At 43.9% G+C, this 19,457-nt stretch overlaps 1 protein-coding gene across 1 annotated transcript in view; it reads left to right on the forward strand.

Moving 5' to 3' along the window:
- Positions 1 to 19,457, forward strand: part of col9a3 (collagen, type IX, alpha 3) — a 213,701-nt gene that overhangs the window by 177,437 nt on the left and 16,807 nt on the right. Inside the window, exons 26-28 of the mRNA XM_063073738.1 lie at positions 9,943 to 9,975; positions 12,278 to 12,424; positions 15,864 to 15,918. Coding sequence (XP_062929808.1) covers positions 9,943 to 9,975; positions 12,278 to 12,424; positions 15,864 to 15,918 — 235 coding nt within the window. The remainder of the gene's footprint in view (positions 1 to 9,942; positions 9,976 to 12,277; positions 12,425 to 15,863; positions 15,919 to 19,457) is intronic.

Consider the following 19,457-nt stretch of genomic DNA (forward strand, 5'->3'; position numbering starts at 1 on the left):
TCGTATCCCCAGGTATTTGTAATCCTTCGCCATGTCCACACTGACCCCCTGGATGGAAACAGGGGTCACCGGTACCTTAGCTCTCCTCAGGTCTACCACCAGCTCCTTAGTCTTTTTCACATTAAGCTGCAGATAATTCTGCTCATACCATGTGACAAAGTTTCCTACCATAGCCCTGTACTCAGTCTTATCTCCCTTGCTGATGCATCCAACTATGGCAGAGTCATCAGAAAACTTCTGAAGATGACAAGACTCTGTGCAGTAGTTGAAGTCCGAGGTGTAAATGGTGAAGAAAAAGGGAGACAAGACAGTCCCCTGTGGAGCCCCAGTGCTGCTGATCACTCTGTCAGACACACAGTATTGCAAGCACGTGTACTGTGGTCTGCCAGTCAGGTAATCAAGAATCCATGATACCAGGGAAGCATCCACCTGCATCGCTGTCAGCTTCTCTCCCCCAGCAGAGCAGGGCGGATGGTGTTGAACGCACTGGAGAAGTCAGAAAACATGACCCTCACAGTGCTCGCTGGCTTGTCCAGGTGGGCGTAGACATGGTTCAGCAGGTAGACGATGGCATCCTCAACTCCTAGTTGGGGCTGGTAGGCGAACTGGAGGGGATCTAAGTGTGGCCTGACCATAGGCCGGAGCAGCTCCAGAACAAGTCTCTCCAGGGTCTTCATGATATGGGAGGTCAATGCCACCGGTCTGTAGTCATTGAGGCCGCTGGGGCGCGGCGTCTTCGGCACAGGGACGAGGCAGGACATCTTCCTCAGCACAGGAACCCTCTGGAGCCTCAGGCTCAGGTTGAATACATGGCGAAGTACTCCACATAGCTGAGTACTTGCCCGGTTCACTGCTGCTGCTACTGTGCGATCGAGAATCTCCGGAGGGGAAGGCCCCAAATCCTCGGCTTTGCCTGTTGCTGGCGGCCGGGGCTGGGGTCAATGCGCTCGGCAGAGATGGTGCTCGGTGGGGGAGCGCTGGTCGGAGGCTCGAAGTTTTCGGACGGACTGAGAGTCAGCTGTGGTCGGGTGCTTCCAGGATGCTGCGTCGGCAAGTTTGCGGCGCTGGAAGCTCGTGGCAGGGAGAGTTTCTCCCTTTTACCATCTGCGTGAGATGTTGGGGCTTTAGAGAGACTTTGAGACTTTTTTTTACCATGCCCACGGTCTGTTCTTCTATCAAATTACAGTATTGCTTGCACTGTTGTAATTATATGTTATAATTATGTGTTTCTGTTAGTTTTTCAGTCTTGGTCTGTCCTGTATTTCTGTGATATCACACCGGAGGAATATTGTATCATTTCTTAAGGCATGCATTACTAAATGACAATAAAAGAGGACTGCTTGTCCTCATAATCTAATAATAATCAAGTTCAGTTTATTGTCATTCAACCATATACATGTATACTGCCAAACATAACATCCAGACCAAGGTGCACAACACAGTACTTATAACTCACACACATAACTCATAAAGTAATATCACTCCTGGAATTAACAATTATATTCCAGGAGTGACATATAGCACAAGGTACATTCGTGACACAAGTTAAAAAGTAAACAGTATAACACTACTGGCACTTTGAGAGCTGGGTGGTGCAGGGAGTATCAGAGCCTGGGGAAAGACCTTGTCCTAATACCTCCTGTCTGAGGGTAGGGGGTCACACAGATTGTGGGACGGATGGGAGGGATTATTAACAATGCTAAGGGCCCTGTGTACGCAGTGGTCCTGATAAATAGCTTGGATGGGTGGAAGAGAGACCCCAAAGATCTCAGCAGTCAGAGCTGGAGTCAGCTTTACAGATTTTTTTACTATCTATTTGCTTGCTCGTCCAGCCTTATTAAGGTTCCAGTTGTAACCTGAGAAAGATCTTTTGCAAACTATAATAAGCATCTGATTGCAGAGATTGACTTGGAACCATATGTTGGCCTTGTAATATTATCATATTACAAACCCCATTTCCAGAAAAGTTGGGATATTTTCCAAAATGCAATAAAAACAAAAATCTGTGATATGTTAATTCAAGTGAACATTTATTTAACTGACAAAAGTACAAAGAAAAGTTTTTCAATAGCTTTACTGACAAACTTAATTGTATTTTGTAAATATACACAAATTTAGAATTTGATGGCTGCAACACACTTAACAAAAGTTGGGACAGAGTTAAAATAAGATTGAAAAGTGCACAGAATATTCAAGTAACACCGGTTTGGAAGACTCCACATTAAGCAGGTTAATTGGTAGCAGGTGAGGTATCATGACTGGGTATAAAAGTAGCGTCCATCAAAGGCTCAGTCTTTGCAAGCAAAGATGGGTCGTGGCTCACCCCAATGTGCCAAAATTCATGAGAAAATTGTTAGTCAGTTCAAAAGGAACATTTCTCAACGCAAGATTGCAGAGAATTTAGGTCTTTCAACATCTACAGTACATAATATTGTGAAAAGATTCAGAGAATTCAGAGACATCTCAGTGCGTAAAGGGCAAGGTCGGAAACCACTGTTGAATGCGCATGATCTTCGAGCCCTCAGGCGGCACTGCCTAAGAAACCGTCATGCTACTGTGACATTTATAGCTACCTGGGCTCGGGAGTACTTCGGAAAACCATTGTCACTCAACACAGTCCGTCGCTGCATCCAGAAATGCAACTTGAAACTGTATTACGCAAGGAGGAAGCCATACATCAACTCTATGCAGAAACACCGGCGAATTCTCTGGGCCCGAGCTCATCTCAGATGGACTGAAAGACTGTGGAACCGTGTGCTGTGGTCAGATGAGTCCACATTTCAGCTAGTTTTCGGAAAAAACGGGCGTCAAGTTCTCCGTGCCAAAGATGAAAACGACCATCCAGATTGTTATCAGCGAAAGGTGCAAAAGCCAGCATCTGTGCCCACGGTATGGGGGTGCATCAGTGCCCACAGCATGGGTGAGTTGCATGTATGTGAAGGTACCATTGACTCTGAGGCGTATATTAGGATTTTAGAGAGACATATGTTGCCATCAAAGCGACGTCTCTTCCTGGGTCGTCCATGCTTATTTCATCAGGACAATGCCAGACCACATTATGCACGGGCTAAGCAGCGTGGCTTTGTAGACGCAGAGTGCGTGTGCTTGACTGGCCTGCTGCCAGTCCAGATCTATCTCCTATTGAAAACGTATGGCGCATCATGAAGAGGAGAATCAGACAACGGAGACCACGGACTGTTGAGCAGCTGAAGTCTTATATCAAGCCAGAATGGACAAAATTTCCAATTGCAAATCTACTACAATTAGTATCCCCAGTTCCAAAACGATTAAAAAGTGTTATTAAAAGGAAAGGTGATGTAACACAATGGTAAACATGCCTCTGTCCCAACTTTTGTTGAGCATGTTGCAGCCATCAAATTCTAAATTTGTGTATATTTACAAAATACAATTAAGTTGGTCAGTAAAACTATTGAAAATCTTTTCTTTGTACTTTTGTCAGTTAATTAAAGGTTCACGTGAATTAACATATCACAGATTTTTGTTTTTATTGCATTTTGGAAAATATCCCAACTTTTCTGGAAATGGGGTTTATACATGAAACATGATAATGAAGTGATATTTGTATTTAATAATTGCTATATCATGATAAGCTGCTGCTTATATTATGTAATGAGGATTGTTTTATATTATGGTGAGTAAATATTATATAATAAAATGCTAACAGTAACATTCTAATTGGCTGCATGGTAATTATAAGCCACTAATTATGATAATGAGATGCAGCTTGTGTTATGGTAATAAGCTACAATTATAATATGACAATTGCTGTGGTAATAATATAATGACGTATCATGATTAATATGCTACTGGTTTTGATAATATGTTGGTCATGATATAAATTGATAAACTGGTTATTTTTGTCACCTGTACCAAGGTACAGTGGAAAAACTTAACTCTGTATGCCATCTCCACAGATCACTTCATCACAGTGCAATGAGGTGCTACAAGGTTCAAAGTAAATTTATTATCAAAGTACATCTCTGTCCCCATATTCAACTCAGAGATTCATTTTCTTGTGGGCATACTTAGCAAATCTATAGAATAGTAACTATAACAGGATCAATGAAAGATCAGCCAGGTCAACCAGAGTGCAGGAAACAACAAACTGTGCAAATGCAAATAGAGTGGATAGCCAGCGCCTCTTCCCCAGGGCACCACTGCTCAGTACAAGAGGACATGGCTTTAAGGTAAGGGGTGGGAAGTTCAAGGGGGATATTAGAGGAAGGTTTTTCACTCAGAGAGTGGTTGGTGCGTGGAATGCACTGCCTGAGTCAGTGGTGGAGGCAGATACCCTAGTGAAGTTTAAGAGACTACTAGACAGGTATATGGAGGAATTTAAGGTGGGGGGTTATATGGGAGGCAGGGTTTGAGGGTCGGCACAACATTGTAGGCCGAAGGGCCTGTAATGTGCTGTACTATTCTATGTTCTTCTATGTTCAAATACAAATAAGTAGCAATAAGTATCGAGAACAGGAGATAACGAGATAAAGAGTCGTTAAAGTGAGATCATCGGCTGTGGGAACATCTCAATGATGGGGCAAATGAGTGTAGTTATCAAGAGCCTGATACAGTAGTCGAGGGCTAGTAACTGTTCTTGAACCTGGTGGCGCGAGTCCGGAGGCTTTTATACCTTCTACCTGATGGCAGCAGAAGGAAGAGAGCTTGGCCTGAATGGTGGGGATCTTTGATGATGGACGTTGCTGTCCTACGACAGCATTTTGTGGGGATGTGCTCAATGGTTAGAAGAGTTTTACCTGTGATGTAAATTATTATAACAGAATATAGAATGAAATGTTACATTCCCAGGGGAAGTCCAGTGCAAGTTGGTATTGGGCGGCAGGCTAGCGTAGAAATTTCACAGTACTGTTACAGCATCAGTGACCTGGGTTCAGCTTTATAACTGTCAGTCTGTACTTTCTCACCATGGCTGCATCAGTTTCCTCCCACATTCCAAACTTACGGGTTAGTGAGTTAGCTAGGCAGTTCGGACTTATTGTCTTGGGCAGCTTGTTAGTATAGTGGTTAGCACAAAGCTCTCCAGCACCAGCCGGGTTCAGTTCCCGCCTCTGCCTGTGAGAGTGAGTACGTTCTCCCTGTGACCATGTGGGTTTCCTCCGGGTGCTCTGGTTTCCACCCGTGGTCCAAAGACGTGCTGATTAGTAGGGTAACTGGTCATTGTAAATTGTCCTGCGATTAGGCAGGGGTTGATTGCTGGGCAGTGCAGCTCAAAGGGGCAGAAGGGCCCCTTCTGCTCTGTTTCTCAATGAATAAACATGCACTAGTATATTAAGTGTGACTGAGGAACGAGTGTGAGTTTTCAGAGTCCAGTCCATCGGCAACGACTGCGCTGCATTATGTCGTTGAGCTTCTGGACACAGATCAGAGTGTGCCATGTCCCTCCAGCTGAAACCTGAGTGCGGACCCTGATGGTGATGACCCCGATGGTGTGGACCCTGATGGTGATGACCCCGATGGTGTGGACCCTGATGGTGCTGCAGAAATGGTGGGTGGACTGAGCAGGTCTGGACACCCCAATCTGGAAAGAGTCAGCATTGGTTAGTTGTTAGACAGAATCATAGAGTGTAACAACATGCAAACAGGCCCTTCAGCCCATCTAGCACATGCCAAACTATTATTCTGCTTAGTTCCATCAACCTGCACCGGGACCATAGCCCTCCATACCCCTTCTATTCATGTACCTATCCAAACTTTCCTTAAATGTTGAGATTGAACCCGCATCCTCCACTTGTTTAGAAACGGCAGTGGGGAGTTTAACATCAAAGGATATATTTTGTATCGAAAGGACAAGCAGGAAGGCATAGGCAGTGGTGTGGCTCTGTTGGTAAGAGATAGAAAAACATCTTTAGAAGGAGGTAACCTAGGGTCAGAGAATGTTGAATCTTTGTGGGTGGAGTTAAGAAACTACAAGGGTAAAAAAACATTATGGCCTCCAAATAGTATCCAAGGTGTGGGGTTGAGATTGCAGAGGGAGCTGGAAAGAGGATGTAATAAGGGTAATATCACAATTGTAATAGGGGACTTCAATATGCAAGGGGATTGGGAAAATCAGGTTGGTGTTGGATCGTAATAGAGGGAATTTGTTGAATGCCTGAAGGCTGATTTATACTTGTGTGTACTAGCCTACACTGTAGCCTACGCAAGTGGGCTACGCCGTTGTGGCATTTACACCTGTGCGTTGGTGTGTCTGCGTCTCTCTGCAATTCACAGCCAAAACGCTAGTTGGCGGTGGGGTTTTTATGCCACTGTACTGAGTTTCTTCATGTTGAAACTCAACACGAAGAAACTCAAACTTCAAAAAATGGCGACTGAAACTGAAGGAGGGTAAATTTTCTGTGCTTGTCCGGCCACTGAGAGACATGGACGAGGAAATGCATTTCAAACATTTTCAGATGTCAGCAGGTAGATTTGACAATTTGGTTCATCGTCTCCAACCATTTACTTTGCATCAGTGTACGCACAATATACTCAGAGACTGGCAATCACCATTCCAGTTTTAGCTTCAGGTGGAAGTCAACAGGCTGTAGCAGCCAGCTACAAACTGCCGTCAAGCACAGGGTCCTCCATAATTTCGGAAGTCTGTAAAGCTTTATGGAAAGCATTGCAGCCAGAGTTCCTTCCCTGCCCTTCAGTCGCCCAATGGGAAGCTATTGCAGCGTAGGAGGAAATATGATGCTACCATGGGGACCAATCACAGTTGTTTCTGTCTGCGTCACTGCGACGCATAGGTACATTTTGGGAGAGGTGCGCTTTAGGCTATGGCGTAGGGTTCGGCGTAGAGTACAGTGAAGGGTACACGGCTACGCCGTACCTACAGCATACATATGACGCACAAGTATAAATCAGCCTTAAGAGATGGCTTTTCACAGCAGTTTGTGCTTGAGCTAAGGCCATCTTCGATTAGGTGTTGTGTAATAATCCAGATTTTATTAGGGAGCTTAAGGTAAAGGAACCCTTAGGAGCCAGTGATCAAAATATGATTGAATTCATGCTCCAATTTGAGAGGGAGAAGCACAAGTATTAGCATCACAATAGAATAAAGGGAATTACAGAGGCATGAGAGATGTGCTTGCCCAGGTGGATTGGGGGTGGATACTGGTGGGGATGACGGCAGTGCAGAGATGGCTGAAGTTTCTGGGAATAGTTCACAAGGCACAGATAGATGTGTCCCACAGAAGAAGTTCTCAAAAGGCAGGGGTAGGCAACCATGGCTAACAAAGGAAGTTAAGGACTGCATAAAAGCCAAGGAAAGGAAATATAAGGCAGCAAAAGTGAGAGGAAGTTGGATGATTGGGAAGTTTTTAAAATCCAACAAAAGGCAACCAAAAAGCTATAAAAAGGGAAAAGATGAAATATGAGGGCAAACTAGCCAATAATATTAAAAAAAACTAAATGTTGTTTCAGATATATAAAGGGAAAAAGGGAGATGAGAGTAGATATTGGAGCACTGGAAAATGACGCTGGTGAGGTAGTCATTGGAGACAAAGAAATGGCAGATGAACTGAATGGGTACTTTGCATCAGTCTTCACTGTGGAAGACAGTAGCAGCAGGCCAAAGATCTGTGAGTGTCATTGCTATTACTAAGGGAAAGGTCCTTGGCAAACTCAAAGATCTCAAGGTGGATAAGTCACCTGGGCCAGATGGACCACATCCCAGAGTTCTGAGAGAGGTTGCTGAAGAGATAGCGGATACATTGGTTATGATCTTTTAAGAATCACATGATTCTGGTATGGTCCCGGAGGACTGGAAGATTGCAAGTGTCACTCCACTCTTTCGGAAGAGAGGAAGGCAAAAGAAGGAAATTATAAGCCTGTTAGCCTAACCTCAGTTGTTGAGAAAGTGTTGGAGTCTTTTATTAAAGATGAGATTTCGGGGTACTTGGAGACTAATGGTAAAATAAGTCAAAGTCAGCATGGTTTCTGTAAAGGGAAATCTTGCCTGACAAATCTGTTAGAGTTCTTCAAGGAAGTAACAAGCAGGGTGGACAAAGGAGAAACATTGGATGTCACTTAATTGGATTTTCAGAAGGCATTTAATAAGGTGCCACATACAATGCTGCTTAACAAGATAAAATCCTATGGTGTTACAGGAAAGATACTGGGATGGATAGTGGAATGGCTGACAGGCAGAAGGTAGTGAGTGGGAATAAAGGGGGCCTTTTCAGTTTGTCTGCCAGTGACTAGTGGTGTTCCTCAGAGGTCAGTATTGGGACCGCGACTTTTCACATTGTTTGTCAATGATTTAGATAATGGAATCGATGGCTTTGTGGCAAAGTTTGTGGATGATATGAAGATAGGTGGAGGGGTGGTACTGAGGAAGCAATGCCATTGCAATGTGATTAAACAAAATGGAGGAATGGGCAAAAAGTGGCAGATGGAATACAGAGTTGGAAAATGTACGATAATGCATTTTGGTAAAAGGAACAATCTTGCGGACTATTTTCTAAATGGGGAGAGGTCCAAACATCAAAGGTGCAGAGGGACATAGTCCTCAGGCAAGACTCCCAGAAGGTTAATTTATAGGTTGTGTCTATGGTAAAGAAGGGAAATGCAATGTTGGCATTTATTTCAAGGAGAATAGAATATAAAAAGGAGGAGATAATGCTGAGGGTTTATAAGACATTAGTCAGGCTGCAATTGGAGTGTTGCCAACAGTTTGGGCCCTATATCTCAGAAAGGATGTGTTTTCTTTGGAGAGAGTCCAGAGGAGGTTCACAAGGATGATTCCGGGAATAAAGAGGTTAACATATGAGGAGCATTTGGCAGGTTTGGGCCTGTACTCACTGGAATTTAGAAGAACGTGAGGGGATCTCATTGAAACCTACTGAATGTTGAAAGGACTAGATAAGGTGGATGTGGAGAGGATGTTTCCTATGGTAGGGGTATCCAGAACTAGAGGACACAGCCTCAAAATTGAGGGCCGACACTTTAGAACAGAGTTAAGGAGGAATGTTTTTCAGCCAGAGAGTAGTGAATCTGTGGAACACTCTGCCACAGACAGCGATGGAGGCCAAGACCATACTTAAAGTGAAAATTAATTGTTTCCTGATCCGTCAGGGCATCAAAGGATATAGCGAGAAGGCAGGTGTATGGGGTTGAGTGGGATCCAGGATGAGCCATGATGGAATGGTGGAGAAGACTCGATGGGCTGAATGGCCAAATTCTGCTCCACTGTCTTATGGAACTGAATTGATTTTCTTCTGTTTTCCCGGCTCTGGAGTCAGGAGGGAAACCCCTCAAGTGGCATGCTGAGCTCTGTACACCTGCCAAACCTAGACCAAAGATTCTGAGCAGCAGCGGTTGTCGGGTAACAGATTATCTTTATTTGTCATATATACATTGAAACATACAGTGAAATGTGACATTTACGTTAATGACCAACACATTCCAAGGATATGCTGTGTCCATAACATAGCGTGCTCCCATAGAGTAGTGGTTAGCACAACGCTTTACAGTACCAGCGACCTGGGTTCAATTCCTGCCGCTGTCTCGAAGGAGTTTGTATGTTCTTCCCATGATAGTGCTGGTTTCCTCCAGGTGCTCAGGTTTCCTCCCACAGTCCAAAGATGTACCGGTTGGCAGGTTAACTGGTCATTGTAGATTGTCCCATGATTAGGCTAGGATTAAATCAGGGGCTGCTGGGTGGTGCAGCTTGAAGGTCCGGAAAGGGATAATTCCACGCTGTGTCTCAATCGATCAATAAATAAATAGATTAATAGATAAACAAACAAAGTTACCAACCTTAACACGCATGTCTTACTGGGTCATGGGGAGAACATACAAATTTCTTACTGACAGCACTGGGAATCGAACCACCAAGTTTTTGCCTCATTCTTGGCTTCCGAGGAATCTCTAGATCGCAGAATCATCCAACAATAATCACTGCCTTTGTCTTCCTTTCAGGGCCAGCCGGGACCTCAGGGCCAGAAGGGAGAGGTAAGATTACCAGAGAATTGGTAACTCTGCCAATTTATGATTGTTTAATGTCATTTCCAGTATTTAAGTGTTAACGAGAATGAAAATATTTGTTACTCCGGATCTATGTTCAAAGTAAATTTTACTATCAAAGTACATATATATCACCATATACAACCCTGGGATTCACTTCCCTGTGGGCATACTCAGCAAATCTACAGAATAGTAACTATAACTGGATCAATGAAAGATCAACCAGAATGCAGAAGACAACAAACTGTGCAAATACAAATATAAATAAAAAGCAGTAAATAACGACAACATGAGATAAAGAATCCTTAAAATGAGATCATTGGTTGTGGGAACATTATAATGATGCGGCAAGTGAGTGTAGTTTTCCCCTCTTGTTCAAAAGCCTGATGGTTGAAGGGTAATAAGTGTTCCTGAACTTGTGGTGAGGATCTTTGATGATGGATGCTGCTTTCCTATGACAGCGTTTCATGTAGATGTGCTAGGCCATATCCACTACCTTTTGTAGGATTTTCCATACAAGGCATCTGTTGCAGTACAAAAACAAAAACACCCACTAAGCTGAAGAACACAATATTAATATCCACAATAAATATAAAGACTAAAGCTAGTTTATATACATAGATTGGTTGTAAAGTGATGCTAGGCACAGCAGTGTCTGTATATAAGGAGACTGGCAGGAAATGATAAAGTAGTGAGCTTTGTGGGGTATAGTGTTAACCATGGGCAAACTGACTGTACACCAGGCATTCAGTGATTTGTATAGTGCCCCCTCAAACACAGACAAGCTCCACTTCCCAACCTTCTGAAAGCTGCAATGAGAGACTGGCAGGCAGGGTGGCCCATTCTGCTGCCCCTCAATATTCAGGAAGATGGGGGGACTCGAGGGGCAGTCAGTGCCTTTCCCCCCGAGGAACCAGTATGTTCTGGGACTGGGGTGGAAAGTGTAGAAAACTGACAAAGGGAGGAACAAGTGAATATGTTGAAACCTTTATATTTTTTCCTTATTTATCTGTCCAAGAGATATGACCCGGGGCAAAGCCATTAATTAGTGGGTGAGGAGTCGCGATAAGCTTTGACTTCTAATTTATTAATGGATTGTAAGGGTGTGGTGGGGTGGAGATAGGTCTTTTTCAAAGGGAGTGTAAAGGGCTCCTTCCCTCCGCTAGCCTGCAGGTCACCCTTGGGCAAGGTGTAACACCTGCTTAGGACCCGATCAGGGTCACATGAAGCCGTGGGAGCAGGTGGTGGGTGGTCGTACGAGTCCTGGATCTGCGACCACTGACACTAGGCAGAGAGTCTCTGAAGAGTATTGATAACGGCTGGGGTCACCCATCTTGTAAAGACACTGCCCAGAAGGCGGTAATAGCAAATCACTTCTGTAGAAAAATTAGTAAATAACAATCATGGTCATGGAAAGACCATGATCATCCACTCATACAGCATGGCACATACGAACGAACAAATAATTTATAAATAAACTATTACATATAAACTTGCAAATAAACGATTAAAATCAGGTTTATTATCACTGTTGCATCATATAAGACAATGTTAATAAACATGATTTCAATTCCGATATCAAAGTTCAAAGTAAATTTATTATCAAAATACGTATATGTCACCATATACAACCCTGAGATTCATTTTCTTGTGGGCATTCACAAGTACAAAGTAATAAAGTAATACAATGAAAAACTGCACACAACAAATACAAACAGTCAATGCGCAAATGTTAACAAACTGCAAGTAAAACAAAGAAAAGAAACAAACTAATAATAATAATAATAAATAAACAAGCAATAAATATTGAGAAATTGAGATGCAGAGTCCTTGAAAATCAGTCCATAGGTTCTGGGAACAGTTCAGTGTTGGGTTGAGTGAAGTTATCACCTTTGGTTCAGGAGCCTGATGGATGAGAGGTAATAACTTCCTGAATCTGGTGGTGTGGGACCTGAGGCTCACCACCAGTCTACATTAGACTGGGTAAGGAAGGCAGATTTTCCTCACTGATGTTGCTGAATTTACTGGATTTTTCAGCAGGTGGTTCCATGGTCAATGTTACCAAAAAGTGGCTTTAATTCCAAATTTCTCTAATGATTAGAATCTAAGTCCATCATCTACCTGCTGAGATAAGATTCAAACTCTTGCCTCCAGATCAGGGATCCAGAACTCTGGCTATTGGCGCAGTAGCTGAGGTCAAGCGTTTCATCTATAATTCAGTGTCAGTAACCCTAGCCTCTGACTCACTGTGCAGGACCGACTAATCACCCTCCCATTTTCTATTTCATAGCCAGGACCTCGTGGTGAGGTGGGACCCAAAGGCAACGCTGGGCCCGCTGGATTTCCCGGAACAGATGGAGTTCCTGGTCCTGCCGGGCTGATGGGACCAGCTGGAGAGCAAGGACCTCCTGGTGTCACCGGAAAAAGGGGCCCTCCAGTGAGTAACTCATTTCAGAATACCATGGCCCTGGCAGGGCACATTACAGCTTAGGAACAGGCCCTTCAGCCCATCATATCTATGCTGAACATGGATCTGATATTGAATTAAACTAAATCGCTTCTGTCTCTACGTAGTACGGGCCCACAATGTTGTTCAACCTACTGTAATAAGATCAATGTAATGCTTCCCTCCCACATAGCCCTCCATTTTTCTATCATCCATGTGCCTATCTAAGAGTTTCTTAAACATCCTTAATGATCTGTCTCTACCACCACCCCGGCAGCACGTATCATGCACCCACCACACTATGTAAAAAAAAAACTTGCATCATACATCTCCTCTGTATTTTCCTCCAATCACCTTAAAATTATGCCCTTTGTATTAACCATTACTGCCCTGGGAAAAAGTCCCTGGCTGTCCACTTGATCTATGCCACTTATCATCTTGTACACCTCCACTGAATCACCTCTTATCCTTCTTCACTCCAAAGCGAAAAGCCTGAGCTCACTCAGTCTACCCTGATAAAACATGGTGTCTGATCCAGGCAGCATCCTGCTACATCTCCTCTGCAATGAGTTCCTTTCATAAAACTACATTTTCTGTGATTCACAAACACAGGAGATTCTGCAGATGCTGAAAATCCAGAGCAACACACACAGAATACTGGAGGAACTCAGCAGGTCAGACAGCATCTATGGATAAGAGTAAACAGTCAATGTTTTGGGATGAGACCCAAATGACTGTCTTGTTAAGGTACTCCAGCATTTCCTGAGACAGATGTGTGGTTAACTGGCCTGAATTTTTTTTCCTTTCTCTGTTTGAATACGTGTTCCATTTATAATTTTCCAATCCTCCTCTGCTTCCAAGGAATGGTGATAAATCACCATCAACACATTCATCATCTGTGCAACCATTTCATAGTCATAGAAAAGGACAATACAGAAACAGGCCCTTCGGCCCATCTTGCCCATGCCAACTCATTTAAACTGCCTGTTCTCATCGATCCATACTGGCGCCATTGCCCTCCGTATCTCTATCTAAAGTTCTCTTAAGCATTGAAATTGAGCTCGCATGCATCACTTGTATTCCACACTCTCACGACTCTGAGTGAAGAAGTTTGTTCCCCTTAAACTTTTCACCTCTCACCCTTAACCCATGACTTCTAGTTGTAGTCCCACCCGACCTCAGTGGGAAAAAGCCTGTTTGCATTTACCCTATCTATACCCCTCATAATTTTGTGTAACTCTATCAAATCTCCCCTCAATCTTCTACCTTCTAAGGAATAAAGTCCTAACCTATTCAACCTTTCCTTATAACTCAGGTCCTCCAGACTAGACAACATCCTTGTAAATTTTCTCTGTGCTCTTTCAACCTTATTTGCATCTTTCTATAGGTAGGTGACCAAAACTACCCACAATACTCCAAATTAGGCCTCACCAATGTCTCATATAACTTCAACATAAAATCCCATTCTCTGTACTCAATACATTGATTTATGAGGCCAATGTGCCAAAAGCTTTCTTTATGACCCTATTTGTCTGTGACATCACTTTCCTTGAATTATGGACCTTTATTCTGAGATCCCTTTGTTCCAAAGCACTCGTCAGTGCCCTACCTACTTACTCTCTGTTTCGGTAGACAGACTCCTTCTTAACAATGTGTCTTAACAATGCCATGTTGAGGAAAAAATTTGAACCTAGAGATATTCCACATTGCTCTTTTCCAAAATAATTCCATGGGATCTTATATATCTGAGACATGTGTTGCCTGGGGGTGACATTTTCCCTATCTCATTTAGCATTTTATTGCTTTCCATTGATGCTGCCTGATCTGCTGAGGTTCCTCCAGCATTTTGTGTGTGTTGCTCTGGATTTCCAGCATCAGCAGAATCTCTTGTGTTTATATTTTTAAATTTCCTTATGGGATTTGAAACCAGGACCATGCTACCTCCAAGGCCATGGGAGATCTGACCATAATGTTAGTATAATACCGTGAAAAAGTCTCAGGTGTGTTTATATATATATGCGCCTAAGACTTTTGCACAGTCCTATATTTGTCAACGTGGAGCAGAGAACGAGTTCGTAAATCTGGAGGGATCAAAGGATGTTGGGAATGGCGAGGGTGGAGCAATGTGGGAAGGAGTGCTGGGGTGGGAGGTGTAGCGGCTACAGACACACCCAGCCCTGAGACACCAAGCAAAGTCATTTGATTCCCAACAGTTGGTTTATTGATCATTACAGAATGTCTTACTGGTGCTTCCCATTCCTTCCCCTTTTTCCCAACCATGATTCCCCTCTCCCTGCCTTCTTCCCACTCACAGTCCACAACAGAGATCCATATTAGGATCAGGTTTATCATCACTCACATATGTCAGGAAATCAGTTTTTTTTGGGGCAACATTACAGTGAAACACATGAAATTACTACAGTAAGGGGTACACATGCCCTTACACTTCCTCCCTCACTACCATTCAGGGCCCCAGACAGTCCTTCCAGGTGAGGCGACACTTCACCTGTGAGTTGGCTGGGGTGATATACCGCGTCCGGTGCTCCCGATGTGGCCTTCTATGTATTGGTGAGACCCGACGCAGACTGGGAGATCGTTTCACTGAACACCTACACTCTGTCCGCTAGAGAAAGCAGGAGCTCCCAGTGGCCACACATTTTAATTCCACGTCCCATTCCCATTCTGACATGTCTATCCACGGCCTCCTCTACTGCCAAGATGAAGCCACACTCAGGTTGGAGGAACAACACCTTATATTCCGTCTGGGTAGCCTCCAACCTGATGGCATGAACATTGACTTCTCAAACTTCCGCTAATGCCCCACCTCCCTCCCGTACCCCATCCGTTATTTATTTATATTCACACATTCTCTTTTTTTCTCTCTCTCCTTTTTCTCCCTCTGTCCCTCTCACTATATACCCCTTGCCCATCCTCTGGGCTTTTCCCTCCTCCCCCTTTTCTTTCTCCCTGGGCCTCCTGTCCCATGATCCTCTCATATCCCTTTTGCCAATCAACTGTCCAGCTCTTGGCTCCATCCCTCCCCCTCCTGTCTTCTCCTATCATTTTGGATCTCTCCCCCCCCTCCCACTTTCAAATCTCTTACTAGCTCTTCCTTCAGTTAGTCCTGACAAAGGGTCTCGGCCCAAAACATCAATTGTACCTCTTCCTAGAGATGCTGCCCGGCCTGCTGCGTTCACCAGCAACTTTTGTGTGTGTTGCTTGAAATTCCAGCATCTGCAGATTTCCTTGTGTTTGCGTTTTTAAACTACTACAGTGTTGTGCAGAGGTCTTGGGCACCCTGGCTGTATATCTGTGCCTAACACTTTTGTACAGTACTGAAGTTTATACAGCTTCTGCTCCAGTGCCCCACGTCTCTTTTCTCATCTCCACTGCCTGTTGGTTATTTTACACATGTCTCATTGACCCACAGGGCAAACTGGCAAGCGAGCAGCGGATTCGGAATCTCTGTCAAAATCTCATCAGTGGTGAGTCCAGCCTTGCACGTCTCACATAGTGTAATGGCATAGCAAGATTCCAAACTCAGCAGTGTGTTAATGACTATACATCCTTAATAATGATATTGAGTGTGGCATAAACATGGGCTTGGGAGCTTGCAGACACTGCCCAGCTATCCTTTGCACCCACCTAAAACAGTGGATGAGCGGATGGGGTGTACAAGATGCACAGTGGGGTGGTTTATATAATGTCAGACATCCCACCTCTCCCAGGAGTTCCGGGAGTCTCCTGCATAATGATAGTGGCTCCCTGATGCCCGCAAATTATGTAATATCCCGGAAATCGATCTTTTTTTGAGAGAGGGAGAGGGAGAGAGAGAGAGAAAGAGCGCCATGGCAGAGTGTTCCAAAAAAAGAAAATATAAAATGTACGTCACCCCAGACTACACTAAAGTGTACCCCTGCCTAACAGGGGTCAAAAATAATGACAGTGTTGCTCGCTGCACTGTTTGCAACAGTGACTTTTCTGTTGCCCATGGTGGGTTAAGACTGTAAAAGACACATTGAGGTGAGTTTAACAGGTGTCATTCGTTCATTAGCATAGCTAACGTTATTTAAACTAGCTGGCTAACTGCTAAGGAGCTACTGTATTGCAGACATCCCACCTCTCCTGAAAGTTCCGGGAGTCTCCCGCAAATTGATGGTGCTACCTCCCTGAAATGAGTTTTTGCAGGGTGGGATGTCTGTAATGCTATTACTGCACCGGTGACCAGGTCAATTCCCACCACTGCCTGTAAGGAGTTTGTATGTTTTCCCCGTGGCCATAGGGGTTCCTGGGTGCTCTAGTTTAGAAACATAGAAAATACAGCACAGGACAGGTACTTCGGCCCACAACGTTGTGCCAATTTTTTAACCTACTCTAAATCTAACCCTTCCCTCCCACTTAGCCCTCCATTTTTCTCCCACATTTCAAAGACATGCAGGTCAGCAGGTTGATTGGTCACATGGGTGTAGTTGGGCAGTGTGGGCCTGTTGGGCCTGTATCCGTGCTGTATCTCAAAATCCCCAAATACAAAAAGGTTGCTGGCCGCAGTCTACCATCACTGCAGGACTTGTAGGACAAATAAATAGGCAGGAAAAGTCGTTGTGGACACTACCCACCCTGCAAACTGTTTTTTCCAAAAGTTCCCCTCTGAAAAGCACTAAAAGGCATCCATTAGTCTTGCGAGACCATGGATCTGCGCCTGGAAAGTCTTCACACTCCAGGACGCAGGCCTGGGCAAGGTTGTATGGAAGACCAGCAGTTGCCCATGCTGCAAGTCTCCCCTCTCCACGACACCAATGTTGTCCAAGGGAAGGGCATTAGGACCCATACAGCTTGGCACCAGTGTTGTCGCAGAGCAGTGTGTGATTAAGTGCCTTGCTCAAGGACACAACACGTTGCCTCGGCTGTGCTCGAACTCACGACCTTCAGGTCGCTAGTCCAATGCCTTAACCACTTGGCCAAAGCACTATGGGGCTATTAAAGGAAAACCATGCCATCATAAAAGTTTCTTCCCCCAGGCAGTTAATCTGATCAACCACTCTAGTTAGCCCCCCATCCCCTCAATCTGTTATCCCCATCACTGCACTTTTAACGCTTTAAACAATGTGTATAAAGTTGTTTACACTGTAAATACATGCTGGTATTTACACTGCCTATAAAAAAGTATTCATTCCTCCCTCCTGGAAGTTTTCATGTTTTATTGTTTTACAAGATTCAATCACAGAGGACTTAATTTGGATTTTTTGACACTGATCAACAGAAAAGACTCTTTTAGTGTCAAAATAAAAACATATTTCTACAAATTGATCTAAATTTATTACAACTATTAAACACAAACTTATTGATTACATAATTACTTACCCCCTTCAAGTCAGTAACAAATCTTCCCCTGTCACAGTTCTCTTGCAGACTGCATTGGGTTTTCCTCCAGGATTTCCCTGTATTTTGGGGCATTAATTTTACCCTCTACCTTCACAAGCCTTCCAAGGCCTGCTGCAAGAGAAGCATCCACACAGCATGATGCAGCACAGTAGGGATGGTGTGTTTTTGATGATGCATGGTATTTAAATTACACCAAACAGAGCATTTAGTCTGATGCCAAAAAGCTCTATTTTGGTTTCACCAGACCATAGAACTTTTTTCCAGCCGACTTCAGAGTCTCCCAAATGCCTTCTGGCAAACTCTAGCCAAGATTTCATGTGAGTTTTTTTCAACAGTGGCTCCCTCTTTGCCTCTCTCCCATAAAGCTGTGACTGGTGAAGCACCCGGACAACAGCTGTTCTATGCAGTCTCTCCCGCCTCAGCCTCTGAAGCCTGGAACTCCTCCAGAGTTGTCATAGGTCTCTTGGTGGCCTCCCTCACTTCTCCCCTTCTTGCATGGTCACTCAGTTTTTGAGCACGGACTGCTCTAGGCAGATTTACAGCTGTGCCATATTCTTTCCATTTCTTGATGATTGACTTCACTGTACTCCAAGGGATATTCAGTGACTTGGAAATTTTCTTGTATCCATCACCTGACTTGTACTTTTCAATAACCTTTTTATGGAGTTGCTTGGAGTCTTCATGGTGTAGTTTTTGCCAGGATACTGACTCACCAGCAGTTGGATCTTCCAGGCACAGCTGTATTTTTACTACAATCAATGGAAACACTTTGACTGCACATGGTCCAACTGGCTGCACCAGTGATGATTTGGTGTGTCATATTAAAGGCGGTGAATACTTATGCAATCAATTATTTTGTGTTTTATATTTGTAATTAATTTAGATCACTTTGTAGGGATCTGTTTTCACTTTGACATGAAAGAGTCTTTTTCTATTGACCTGTGTCCAAAAAGCCAAATTAAATCCACTGTGATTCAATGTCGTAAAACAATAAAACATGAAATCTTCCAAGGGGGATGAATACTTTTTATGTATGAATACCGTATGTATTTATGCACGTTTTGTTTCATATCTGACCTTTAACCTCTAACTTTATTAGCTCTTATTTACTGTATGTATGTATAGGGGTGACAGGGTGGAGATGAGTCTCTACCAAAGGTGCTCCTTCTCTCCTTTAGACCGCAGGTCACCCTTAGGCAAGGTGTAGCACCTGCTTAGACCCCTCCCACCCCCGATCAGGGTCACGTGAAGCTGTGGGAGCCATGAGGTGAATGGTCATTTTTCAGTTCTATAAGGGGTAACAGAGAGGTGAGAGTAGATATGGACCATTGGAAAATGATGCTGCTGAGGTTGTAATGGGGGACAAAAAAATAGCAGATGAACTTATTGGGTACTTTGCATCAGTCTTCACTGTGGACGACACTAGCAGTGACAGAGGTCCGTGAGTGTCAGGGAGCAGGGGTAAGTGCCATTGCTATTACAAACGAAAATGTGCTAGGCAAACTCAAAGGTCTTAAAGTGGATAAGTCACCTAGGCCAGATGGACTATGTCCCAGCGTCCTGAGAGAGGTTGCTGAAAAAGAAATCTGTTAGAGTTCTTCAAGGAGGGTGGACAAAGGAGAGGAAATGGATGTCATTTACT

Source organism: Mobula hypostoma, chromosome 2, assembly GCF_963921235.1.
Source record: "Mobula hypostoma chromosome 2, sMobHyp1.1, whole genome shotgun sequence".
Lineage (NCBI taxonomy): Eukaryota > Metazoa > Chordata > Chondrichthyes > Myliobatiformes > Myliobatidae > Mobula > Mobula hypostoma.